Raw genomic sequence first — 13,610 nt, 5'->3', positions numbered from 1 at the left:
AAGTTACAAAGTTTGCTTTGTGAATCTCCCATACTTGTGAACTCCAATGAGTACTGGTGTGAACACAAGCATTGTATCAATTAGTTCTACTTAGTACCTTGTTTCAAGTCCTGGCCCAAAACATCTCCTTGTAAGATCAAATCAGTGATATTGAACCATGCTAAATTAGATAATTATTGTCTCTATCAACTCTAAAGACTTAACAGTTTATAAAGATTCCAACATCTCCCGCTTTCTTTTGTTTTAGAACATAGGATGGTCATGACCTCCCTGACTTCTCAAGGAGCTGAGAACCCCCCCCCCCAAAAAAAAAAGTGATCTCGCCTTCCCTGACTGCTCAAAAAAGGAGTGAAAACACCATAAAAAGAAGGTGTTCATGCCCTCCCTGACATCTCAGGAAGGGAGATGAAAACACCAAAGGAAATAGGAAGTCAAATGAGATTAGTGGGTTTCTGAAGGGGCTCACTTGAAACAGGTACACATAAATCCATCAATATAGGCCAGAACTTGAAACAGATATATATGATATACATAAATCCATCAGTATGGGAGGCATTACACATAATGGCATAAGCACATAGCAATATAACACAGGCTAGTAGTAATGTAACAAATAACATGAATCAACCTGAGAATTTACACATGTTCCATAAATCCTAGAAATAGCCCAAAAGGAATCCATTGTCCATTAGTTCATGTGCCAGGAATCCAATAGTTCCTGTAAGCTCTGAAATACTGCAATAGTCCCATCAACAATTTTTCATCTCAAGGAATCCAATGATTCTTGCTGGTTTTTCAAGAACTAAAACAGTCTCATCTTGTGTTAGGAAATCCAATGATTCCTGAAGATTTTAAAAGTTATTTTAATAATCTCATTGTCAGCCATGCTCTTTCAGTATCAGATGTTTCTTAAATCTCCTTTGTTTTGAAGTTTTTCTCTTTTTCTGTTTCATCTCAGAGAATCCAATGATTGTTGCTGGTTTTTCAGGAACTGAAAGCTGAAGATTTTAAAGTTCTTTTAACAGTCTCATTGTCAGCCATACTCTTTCAGTGTCAAATGTTTCTTAAATCATCTCCTTTGTTTTGAGGTTTTTCTCTTTTTCTGTTTCTCTCTAATGGACAAGGCGAATACGGCTCATTGGCACCCATCTGATTCCTTCTCCATCTGTAGAAATACAAGCAAACTCTCTTCCCCAAGCAGTTAACCTATCTAATTCCCTTCCATTTACCACTTTTGGGATTTCTCCTCATCATCTGGCAATTACATTGGAGCTATTTGCACTAGATACTGCCTTGTTGGGTTAAAAGGCCTGTATTCTCCCCAACTGTAATCCTGATTGCTTTTCTATTGGTTGATGACATCAGAGTCCTGAATTTCTAAAGTCTCTCTGGGTGTAACCTCAGAAGCTATCATGCGCCACCTATCTTTTGATTGATACCTTAGGCCTAGGCCCTGCCTCTCATTTCTCTGGGTCAATCTACATTCAGAGGCACAGTGAAAACCTGGGTTGCATTTTGGACATGGGGTTTGGGGTTTTATTCTCTCACCCTGTCTTCTCATTCTATCTCCATATCTACAATGAGCTCTCAAATGTCCAACTTCTCCACACTGAAAACATTGACGAATTTCTCTAGAAGTCCCTTGTCAAGAGGGACCCTGTCTTTCCATGTTCATCACAGTTTGGGTATAATAAGCGTTTGTGCCCACTGTGGCACAATGATCTAATGATCTCCTCTAAAGGAGCATCTTTGTCTAGTCCCCATATAATTCTTTTGCAAACCTCATTGGCATTTTCCTTAGCCATTATTTCTGTAGCAGCATTATCTCCAATGGTTCTCATTACAGCTGTTTGCAAACATCCCACAAAATCTGCAAAAGGTTCATTGGGACCTTGCTCTATTTTTGTAAAAGCTTTATTTCCATCTTTCTGTCCAGGGAGAGAATTCCAAGCTTTTATTGCAGCCTTAGAAATTTGCTCATACACTATTATGGGATAATAAATCTGTTCTGAATTCTCTCTATACTGACCTTCACCAGCTCAAAAGTGATTTGTCCAATAGCTCCTGTTTGCCTATTGCTTTGGGCTTGAATCCTACATAATTCATGATACTACGAAAGCCACAATAAATTTTGTCCTGGTTCTAGACATGTTTTAGCTATGGATTTCCAGTCATTCGGGGTTAAGATTTCATAAGACAAATTACCTAGTAACATCTTCACATAAGATGATGTAGCCCCATAAAGAGTCAACCCTTTTTCAAATCCTTAATTTTTTTCCAAATTAAAAGGAGTGTATTTTCTCTCTTTTTGACCTGAAGAGTCAAACTTTTCAATCACAGGATATGAATTTATAAAATCAGATACATCTTCTCCTTCATTTTTTGCTTTAATTAATGCCTTTTCTAATCTTGTCAAATTCTGCTTTACAGGAGAAGCTGACTGTGTTTCTGTCTCTCTCCCTCCCCCTTCTTCCTCCACACATGAAGGGTTAATTGAGGGGGGAGGGTCATGAGATGTGGAATGATCTAATTCTTCCTGCTGTTTAGCATCACACTCAGAATTGTAATTAACTCCATTCTCATCTGATTCGTCCTCCTTTTCACCTAGTAAAGTTGGCACTTCTCCCTCCTGCATTTTCTTTTTCTTCATTCTAATACTTAAATAACTTCTTATAGCCAATTGTATTAAATTATATGTAGTATGTCTTTGGAAATTGAATTAAGTCCATTTTTATTATAGAATTGACAAAGATCCTTTCCTACTAATTCTCATTTATTGGAATCCTTACTAACTGCTAACTAATTAGAGTTGATCTAATCTTACAAGAAGATGTTTTGGGCAGAACCTGAAACAAGGTACTAAGTAGAACTAATTAATACAAGGCTTGTGTTCACACCTTTACTCATTGGAGTTCAATGAGTTCACACCTCCCTTGAAGCTCTTTGGGCCAGAGAGCACTAGCATAAATAGAGCTTCAATGGGCCAGTCAAGGAAGTTCTTCAGAGTGAAGAAGCTACAAGTCGAGATTTCACCGGAATGACATGAAGAGTGGAGCTGGATGGGAGGCTGAAGAAAGCAGAGGCAGAGGCTGAAGGACCAGACCTTTGGATTTGGTGACATTCGGAGAGAGCTCTTGGAACCAAGCAGAGAGATAGGCCTCTAAGCTAACCGGGCTATATTGGAGATAATAAAAGATCTGAACTTTTATCACCTGGCTGAGTTTTGAGAAGAAAAAGCTCACCACACTCATTTGTCTAGATCAAATTCTTTTTCCATAGAGAAACAAGGACATATGTGCTTTACAATTTGTAAAAGTTCAACAAATTACATTCATATACCATAACTTATTTAACCATCCCCAAATGATGGGCATCCACTCAATTTCCAATTTCTTGACACTACAAAAAGAGTTGCTATAAACATTTTTGTACACATGGGTCCTTTCCCCTCTTTTATGATCTCTTTGGAATATAGACCAGTGTTACTACATACCAAGGATGTGCACAATTTTATAGCCCTTTGGGTATAGTCCCAAATTGTTATCCAGAATGTTTAGCTCATTTCACATCTCCACCAACAATGCATTGGTGTCCCAGTTTTCTCACCTTCCCTCCAACATTTATCATTATCTTTTCCTATTATCTTAGCCAATCTGAGAGGTGTGAAGTGGTATCTCAGAGTTGTCTTAATTTACATTTCTCTAATAATTATTTAGAGCACATTTTCATATAATTATAAATGGTTTTGATTTCATCTGAAATAGTCTTTTGATCATTTATCAATTGCCTTCCTTTTAATGATAAAAAGGAGGGAATTGGTCTCTGACCAATATATATCTCTTGAGAAATTGAGATAAAATATGACAAAGTATAAACTGAGATTGATAGGACTTAAATGATTTTAAATAACATTAATTCTGAGGTTGCCAATGCAAGAAAGAAAGTCTTAGGCCTAAGACACAAATCCATTGTACCATGCTTCCTCTTTAAGCATGTTTTGAGCAATTATCATCAGTAAATGATGTAAGATTGATAGCATGCTCTCTCCTTGCAGCATAGCTTTTGACATCCAAATACAAAACCTTTAAGTAGGAGAATATATATGCATTTGACCTCATTTGAAAATGGGTGAATATTACTTGCCTTGTGTCAAAGGCCAAGATATCTTCAAACTTTCCTGCCTATAACAGTACTTACAGCAGCAAAAGCGGTTTTTACTAGTTCTAGAAGGTTTACGGTAAAGCCAAGTCTCCTAGGAGTTCGATACAATAAAGACTTCTGTAAGCAGCGCCCGATCTGAGAGATCTGCCTTCAGTTTCTCCTAGTTTATTTTTCTGGGGTGGGTTTAGAAGGGGGAAAAAAATCGATTAAGAACATTCATCATGTAATATTACTGAACCAGAAAGAATAAAATGAAAGTACTCGAAACAGGTCATGGAGAAACTGGAATTTAGGCTTGACTTTGCCCCAGATTTACGATGTGAGCAGAAAGCCGAGTATCTCCCGGTGTGTCAAAAGTGTGAAACATGTATTTTGTCCTGGAAAATCTTCTCCACCAAGGAGTGGTTTCCTAGGATTAGCGAAAAGTCCCAGAAGAAGTTTCTCATTGGGATCCTGAAGCGACTGAAGAATTTGGAATTACTGGACTATTTCGAGAAATTACTCAGAACATCTCAAGGGAAGGATTTGACCTATTTCAGATGCCACGCCATTGTCAACCGGAAAGCTGATAATAAAATTACGTGCTCCTTTGTAAAAAAAATGGATGAAAAGGTGAAAGAGGCAATGCTGGACATTCTGCGATGGTTTGGAAACAGTTCCTACCGAACAAAAGTTAGCTACACCCTGGCACTACTACAGCTGTGCGACAGCCGGTTGCTGTTCCTTGCTGCCAGCATGATCCGGGTCCTCATTTTGGGGCTTCAAAGGACAGGTGAAGGTAAATAAACTAGGGAAAAGCGCAGGAGGGGTCAGAGGCTATCTTGGGATTCAGAGAAAAAAAAAAAAAAGCGCCAGGGCAAAGGAGGACTTCTCTGGAGGGCTTTAGTGGTCTTTCTGTTCCCCTCCACCTGGTGATCCAGAAAGTAAAAAGCTGGGACTATTACCATCCTTCTCCACCCTTCCCTTGGAGAAACAAAAATAGTTTCCTTTTGCCTAATACCATGCTATTACAAAACAATGTCATATTCATTTCTTTTGATCCCCCCAACAGAACTGTGAGGGAGACAATGCAAATTTCACATACTATTTGATGGAGAAGGAAACAGAAGCTTAGAAAAAAATTGAGTTTCCCAGATTCATATAATGTCAGAAGCAGGATATGAAACCAAGTCTCCAGCAGTTTTAGCATTATTACCTTGCATTAATTACCTCCCAAGGGTTGTAAAGAGTAGATAAATTAGGCAATCAACAGGCATTGATTAAGTGCCTGTCATGTTAAGCCTGGGTATACAAAGACAAAAATGAAACAGTCTTTGCCCTCAAGAAATTTACATTCTATCGGATGAATGAGAATATTATGTTTTATATATATGTATGTATGTAAGATAATAATTACATATTACATAATATTGTAATATTATATATCATAATACATAATATTATATATGTAAAATAATAATTTACATTTGTATAATACTTCCCTCACAACAACCCTAGCAAGTAGGTAGTTCAAGCATTATCTCCATTTGACTCCTCAAAGAAGTGACTAGCCCAAACACACAAAACTGGTACCAACACTCTTTTGATTATGCCATGTTGGAATCCTTACAAAGTGTTCACTCATTAGAGTTGATAGAGACAATAATTATCTAATTTAGCATGGTACTTAGCAAATTCTCTAACTCACTAATGTATTTAAGTACTCATTGGAGTTCACAAGTATGGGATATTCACAAAGTTAACTTTGTAAGTTAACCTTACCATTTGTAAGACAATAATTATCTAATTTAGCATGGTACTTACATCTTCATAATTTCTTACAACTTCATAATTTCATAAATTATCAATTTAATATAGTAGTGGCAATATCTGTGTCAGCATTCCAAATTGCTTTTCTGAATGGCAATTCGCAATGTAAGTACCATTTAGCATGGTACTTATATCTTCATAATTTCTTACAACTTCATAATTTCATAAATTATCAATTTAATATAGTAGTGGCAATATCTGTGTCAGCATTCCAAATTGCTTTTCTGAATGGCAATTCACAATGTAAGTACCATGCTAAATTAGATAATTATTGTCTTACAAATGGTAAGGTTAACTTACAAAGTTAACTTTGTGAATATCCCATACTTGTGAACTCCAATGAGTACTTAAATACATTAATGAGTTAGAGAATTTGCTAAGTACCATGCTAAATTAGATAATTATTGTCTCTATCAACTCTAATGAGTGAACACTTTGTAAGGATTCCAACAATGCCATGTATTGAAATAGTATTTTATTTTTCCAGTTACATGCAAAAATAGTTTTCAGCATTCATTTGTGTAACATTTTGCATTCCAATTTTTTTTTTTATGATTCCCTCTTTATCTCTCCTCTCTCCCAAGACAGTAAGCAATCTGATATAGGTTGTACATGTACAATCATTTTAAACATATTTTCATATTAATCATGGTGTGAAAGAAAAATCAGAACAAAAAGGAGAAAACCACAAGAAAGAAAAACAAAACAAACAAACAAAAGGTTAAAATAGTATGTTCTCATCTGCATTCAGTCTCCCTGGTTCTCCCTCCATCCCAAGTCTATTGAAATTGTCTTAGATCACTGTATTGCTGAGAAGAGCTAAGTCTGTTAATCATCACATAATTTTACTGTTAATATATATACAATGTTCTCTTGGTTCTGCTCACTTCACTCAGCATCAATCATGTAAGTCTTTCCAGGTTCTTCTGAAATCAGCCTGCTCATCATTTCTTATAGAACACTTATATTCCATTACATTCATATATCAAAACTTATTCAGCCATTCTCCATTTGATAGAATTATGCCTTATTAATAAAGCTAAAACATATCTTTAAAAACTACTTTGCTCAACAAGATTATATGATGTTCAACCTGATGGGTGTGGCTTTCTTTAACAATGAGATGATTCAAACCAGTTTCAATTGTTCAGTATTGAAGAGAATCAGCCATTTACTATGGCAAATGAGTGTAGACCACAACATAGCATTTCCACTCTTTCTGTTATTGTGTACTGACATTTTTGTTTTTCTTCCCCATTTTTTTTCTTTCTAGATACAATTCTTCTTGTGTAGCAAGATAACTGTATAAATATGTATACATATATTTTAACATCTTTAACATATATTGGACTACCTGCCATCTAGGGGAAGGGGTGGGAGGAAGAAGGGGAAAAGTTGAAAAATTACCCATGCATGTTTTGTAATAAAAAAGCTATAATAAAAAATAAATATTGTGATACTAAAAAAAAAAAAAAAACCCAACTACTTTGCTAAAGTATTACTATTACTAAACTAATTATTTACTAAATTAATAATAGCTATTACTATACTCATTAAAACTAAAACTAGTTACTTTAAGAAGTATTAAAAATCTAGTTCATGGATTTAAAGGCTGAAGAGAATTTACATTCATTGAATCAATTATCTCATTTAGAAATAAGACAACCAAAGCTGAGAAAGATTAAATGACTCATGCAAAGTGATGGGTAGCAAATTCCTTAGGCAGGATTTGAATATAGAGTTGTATGATTTTATGTTCAGCTTAGATTTGATTCTTTGGATCAGTCACCTCTCTTACCCCCAGTTTTTTATCTGTAAAATTGTGATGATGATACTTGAACTATCTACTTTCTAGGTTTGTTTCAAGGAAAGTGCTTTGTGTTCCTGAAGATACTGTGTGTGTGTCTGTATGTATATATATATACACACACACATACATATATACATATATATATATATATGTTTTTAAATTTTTCTTTTCTTTTCTTCAATTAGCAAGTATTTATTTTCCTTCTCCAACTGCCCTCTATTTTTTTTTAAAGGAAGCCTTTAAAACATTTATGCATAGTTAAGCAAAACAAATCCTAATATCTGCCATGTACAATGCATTTTTCATTTTGAATTCATTCCCTTTCTGCCATGAAGTGGTTAGTTAGTATTCTTTATTATTGATCTAGAATCATAATTGCAGCAATCAAAGTTATTTAGTCTTTCAAAGTGTTTTTTACAATGTTATTATATAAATTGTTCTTCTAGGTTCCTTTCACCTAGCTCTACATTAGTTCATAAATATCTTTCCTGATTTTTTGAAACCATTTATTATTTCTTTTGGTGTAACTTTCTTCTGGTTCTTTAACATTTATATAACAAAATTTGTTCAGAGATTCCTCAGTTGATTGATATCTCTTTAATTTCTAATATTTTGTGGTTATAAAAAGAAGTCCTATAAATATTTTGTACAAAAACACCCTTTTGCTATTTTTGAAAATCTTTTGGGGATATAGGCCTTTGTGTTAAAATTTGTGTTTTGTTCTAGTCCCTCTGACCACTCTCCTCCTTTCTAGGTCGGTATAATAAGTTTTTAAAGTAGCCAGTATAAAGAGACAATAACAGGAAATAAAATTACAAGAGGGAACCTGAAAGTCACATACACATGATATCAAAGATCAAAGAGTATAATTTACAAATTGTATCATATATTAATCAAAATTTATATTCTGTTAGTATGTACTGAATCAGTATAAGCCATTTAGGCATAGCTGTCAAAGTTTTTAATCCTATGATATATAAATCTCAGATAAGTTCTATTACAGTGAAACACCAAAAGGTACTGATAGTTTTGAGATGATGTGGACGTTTACTTGAAAGTTTTTCCAACATTAAGATAATTTGGATGTATTAATAAACTAAACCCAAAATGACACAGATAATGTTCCTAGAGGGAATAAAAGGATAAAAATGAGACTTCTAATAACTCCCCCACACCATACTTTTCTGTCTACAGAGGGTTCATGCTATGCTAACATGATAGCATAGATTTCTCCACACTACGATCTTTCCTTCATCGTTTTTATACTATCTGCCCCTATACCCCTTTTGCCACTTGTCTTTGTAGTCCCTGTGCCTTTTTAAAGTATGATTGTAGCTCCATTTCTCCCTGCCATGGTGGATTTTCCCAGAAAATACCCAAAGAATCAAGTGTACCTGCTCCAACTTCATAATTTCATAAATTATCAATTTAATATAGTAGTGGCAATATCTGTGTCAGCATTCCAAATTGCTTTTCTGAATGGCAATTCACAGCTACACCAACAATGAATTAAAGTGTCTATCTTCCCACAGCCCCTTTAAAATTTCTTCTACTTGGTGGGGAAGGGGAGAGAGCAGACAATTTTAAGTGACTTGCCCAGGGTCAACACAGGGTCAAGTCTCTGAGGCTGAATTTGAATTCAGATTCACCTGACTTCAGGGCCCACGCTTCTTACTTTCTTTTTCTTATTTTCCCTTTTCTGTCAACTTTGCCAATTTGGGGAATATAAAGTAGAACATTCTTTAATCATTATTGAATTGCAGCATTTTGTTATTTGGTCATTGATAGCTTTGATTTAATCCTTTGAAAACTGCATATCCTTTGGCCATTTGAGGAATGGTATTTATTCTTAAACATTTTAGTTTTTTAAAACTGTATCTAGCAAATAAGACATTTATCAGAAAAAAATTATTGCAAAAAATTTTAATGTAGTCACATTCAACCTTCACCCTCTTTCCCTCAAAACAATTTCAATTATTTGAATCACAGACATTAATTTTTCTACTTCTATTTTGCCAAAACTGTAATGCTGGAGAAACTGAGGCAACACAGAGATTAGAGAGTTTTTAATATTTTATTTGGATTTCTGAGGAGAGATTGTGCCTAGGGACATGCTGCCTCCCAGGTTTGATGTCCAAAGCATCCACCAGAGAATATGAGTTCTCAATGACATATATATCCTTGGCTCCAAGCTCCAGGCTCTAAGACAAAGGGAGGTGGAGTCCAAACTCTGATGAGTGAGATCATCAGTCTGGTTCTGATAAGTTGGGGGATATGACCATAAATTCTTGATGATTTAGGAAGTGTTAGGAGCCAGGAAATCTGAACTCCCCTTTGTCTTGAGTTTACACATTTACAATTTATAACTTTAGAGTAACTAGCCCTGAGTTATATCAGTCCTAATGTACCAAAGGGGAGGGGTTGCAACTAAGGGGATTGAGGCAGAAAAATTAAGGGAAACTGAGTCAGTACAATTTAGGGAAATTGAGGCAGAAAAATTTAGGAAACTGAGGTAGGACAAGTTAGGAAATTGAATCAGGACAATAAAAGGGAACTGTGGCACAACATTTCTGAATATTCAAATCATTGAATTACCTTCCTCTAGATACCTGGAAGGTTTTAGCACTATATTTTGACCAACCCTATGTGAGGCAAATAAATCTAGAAAAATGCAAGGACTCATATGGCAAAGGCAAGTCTCTCCCTGACAACTCCAGAGTTAACAGCAATACAAAGGCTCCCTATTGCAAGCATGTCAGGTCCTCGGCAGTTGGGGTACCATCTTAGCCAGAGAATCCAGTTTGAGATGGACAGTTCCCATTCTTTCAGGTATTTTGAGAAAAATCCACCAGTTTCCCCAATTTCCTATCTCTTCCTCCCTTTTTTTCTCATGGAAAGGAATTATCAAATAACCATCCCACATATAAATCCCAATAGTGAATCAAAATTCCTATATGTAACAGATTAGTTACAGTAGGATTTCCTAAAAATCCCTCAAACATTACAGCAATAGTTACACAATTTTAACAATTTCCATCCCAAATCTTAAAACATACAGTAATAGATAACTATGTTAAACCCAGTCAGGGTTTAATAGTCATTCATCAACCATTCCCAAATTTCCCTATATCAATCCAAAGTACACTAGGAGCAGGGACAATGGTCTTTCATTCAAAAACTTCTTTGTGCTGGAGAACAGGCAGAGACTCTCAGTCCAGGGAGGGGGATGAGTGTGATGTGGCATGCTGATAATCAAAGCCGATCTAGGTCCCAGATATTTGACCAAATTTGACCAAAATCTAAAAACAAAAAACAAAAACGCCACTAATCTAACAAATAAAGATTAGAACAGTCTGAGATGGAAAGACTGGTCCACAAGGACTGCTACAAGATTTGGGAAGGCCAAAATTGGCCAGCAGCTTCCTATGCAAGGAGACATGCTTGTCTCACAGGACAGGCAAACGGCTGTCAGCTGTAGTCCCAATAAATAAAACAGCAGTTAGGTTTCACAGACAACTGTTAAGTGTCCTCTCATTATTAAGAAACTTAAAAAGAAAAAACTGAATATCCACAGACACAAATATTCAGGACCAGATAGATGACTAGGGTAAATACTCATTTGCCTAAGTATTTTGGATATAATGATTACACACAATCAGATTGGAAACAGTAAGATATGACATAATTGAATTGTATTAATAGTTTCTATTAACCATTGTCTCTGATCACTCACAGGAGGAAAAAAAAATGCAGGGACATAACTATAACATAACATAAGCAGTTAAAACTCAACATTCAGCACATACAGGATAAAATATCCTTAACCCAGTTTTATTCCAGTTAATTGTCCCACTAACTGTCAGAGGGTAGAGCTTTAAAACTCCCAAATAGCATTAACTATAAGCCCAAGAAAATTTACCTCCAATAACAAATCCCATTAACCAAAGTGTTGGAATCCTAGTGTTAACTCAACTTGAAACAAGGTGATAACTCAAGGGAGATGTTAGAATCCTAGTGTTAACTCAATGGAATTGATACAATGCTTGTGTTCACACCTTTAGAGAGCTCATATAATCAAGAAGTATTAAGTACTCATTGGAGTTCACAAGTATGGGAAATTCACAAAGTTAATCTTGTAATTTTGGAAATTCACACCTCCATGACCAGCAGAGCTATGATGTTAACAAATTACCCAGTGTGTTTCAAAAAATAACATACTTTACCTAATTGGAGGCAGGTGACTCCTTTCAGGAAAATTAACAGAACTTTGCTTTAATAAGCAATTGTTAAATTCAAGATAATCAAATATAGCCTGCACAGGCAACAGTAAAATTCTTTTAAAACTGTCCAAAATAATAGTTTTCATTTTGTTTTCACTTAGGTTTGAAGTAGTTCTCCAAAACCTTTCTCCAAGTTTCAAAGCAATTATTATGCTAATTGTTCCTCTGTTCTCCTTTGTCCTCCAGAGGTATTATCTGCCCAGCCCAGCCAAAGCCAGGCTTGAATTTGAATTAGCTAAGGTTTTATTGATTGAAAATTAATAATAGAAATCCTACTAGCTGGCTTTGAAAACTGCTTCTGCCAGTCTTAAAATAGCCCAGTTGTTTTTTTTTGTTGTTGTTGTTATTGCACTTGCAAATTAGTGCAACAGGTCAAAAAGTTTAAAATCACAAGCAAATTTTTATACCAAGCATAGTTGCAAGAAATAACCAATTTTTAATCATTGTTCTGAAAATTTTAACATAGCTTTCATTATTTATTTATTTATTTATTCTTTTTATAATAACTTTTTATTGACAGAACCCATGCCAGGATAATTTTTTACAACATTATCCTTTGCACTCACTTCTGTTCTGATTTTTTCCTTTCCTCTCCCTTCTCCCTCTCCTCTAGATGGCAAGCAGTCCTATACATGTTAAATATGTTGCAGTATATCCTAGATACAATAGAATATTCATTTTTAAAATTTTTTTATTTTTTTATTTAATAATAACTTTATATTGACAGAATCCATGCCAGGGTAATTTTTTTTTACAATATTATCCCTTGCACTAGCCTCTGTTCTGATTTTTCCCCTCCCTCCCTCCACCCCGTCCCCTAGATGGCAAGCAGTCTTATATATGTTAGATATTAACATAGCTTTTTAACATAGAACACAGAACACAAATCCCACAGACATAGACTGCAAAATTACAACATTAAACAAACCATTTAACACATATAACCAGATAGTGCCCCAAAACGTGCTCAGACCAGATAGTGCCACATGTTGTCCCACTGACACTTCCCAGAGTTGAATAGCTTGTCAACCCAACTTTTTCTGGAGACCCAGATTTGCTAGCAATCAGACCAGACAGAAAACTTACCCTTGCAGGGGTTTCAAACCAGATTCTTGCTGATGCTGGAACTCCATGAATCCATGGGATTCTGGAAGAAACCAGATGCTGGCTTCCCTAAGAGTCCAGGACCAGCAGGCTCACGGCTTCCCGTCAAGACCTGCTATTCTCTAATCTCTAATCCTGTTCTCATATCTTGCTGGGGCCTCCAACTGTAATGCCAGAGAAATTGAGGCAATATAGAGATTAGAGAGTTGTTAATATTTTATTTGTATTTCTGAGAAGGAGAGACTGTGCTGGGGACATGCTGCCTCCCAGGGCTGATGTCCAAAGCATCTAGCAGTGAATGTGAGTTCTCAATGACATATATATCCTTGGCTTCAAACTTGGGACTCTAAGACACAGAGGGGGTTGAGTCCAAACTCTGCTGAGTGGGAGTCCCCAGGCAGGGAATCTGCAGGCAGGGACCATCAATCTGGTTCTGACAGATTGGG

The 13,610-nt window shown here is 35.6% G+C and overlaps 1 protein-coding gene across 1 annotated transcript in view; it reads left to right on the top strand.

Moving 5' to 3' along the window:
* The first annotated feature begins 4,281 nt into the window (after positions 1-4,281).
* The window catches only part of FBXW10B (F-box and WD repeat domain containing 10B), a 124,020-nt gene continuing 114,691 nt past the window's right edge, over positions 4,282-13,610 (top strand). The window contains exon 1 of the mRNA XM_051995625.1: positions 4,282-4,939. Within this exon, the coding sequence (XP_051851585.1) occupies positions 4,435-4,939 (505 nt within the window). The 5' untranslated portion in view covers positions 4,282-4,434. The remainder of the gene's footprint in view (positions 4,940-13,610) is intronic.

This window comes from Antechinus flavipes, chromosome 4, assembly GCF_016432865.1.
Source record: "Antechinus flavipes isolate AdamAnt ecotype Samford, QLD, Australia chromosome 4, AdamAnt_v2, whole genome shotgun sequence".
In the NCBI taxonomy this organism is placed as follows: domain Eukaryota; kingdom Metazoa; phylum Chordata; class Mammalia; order Dasyuromorphia; family Dasyuridae; genus Antechinus; species Antechinus flavipes.
The sequence above is the reverse complement of the archived record's forward strand: the minus strand, read 5'-3'. Positions and strand labels throughout refer to the sequence as shown.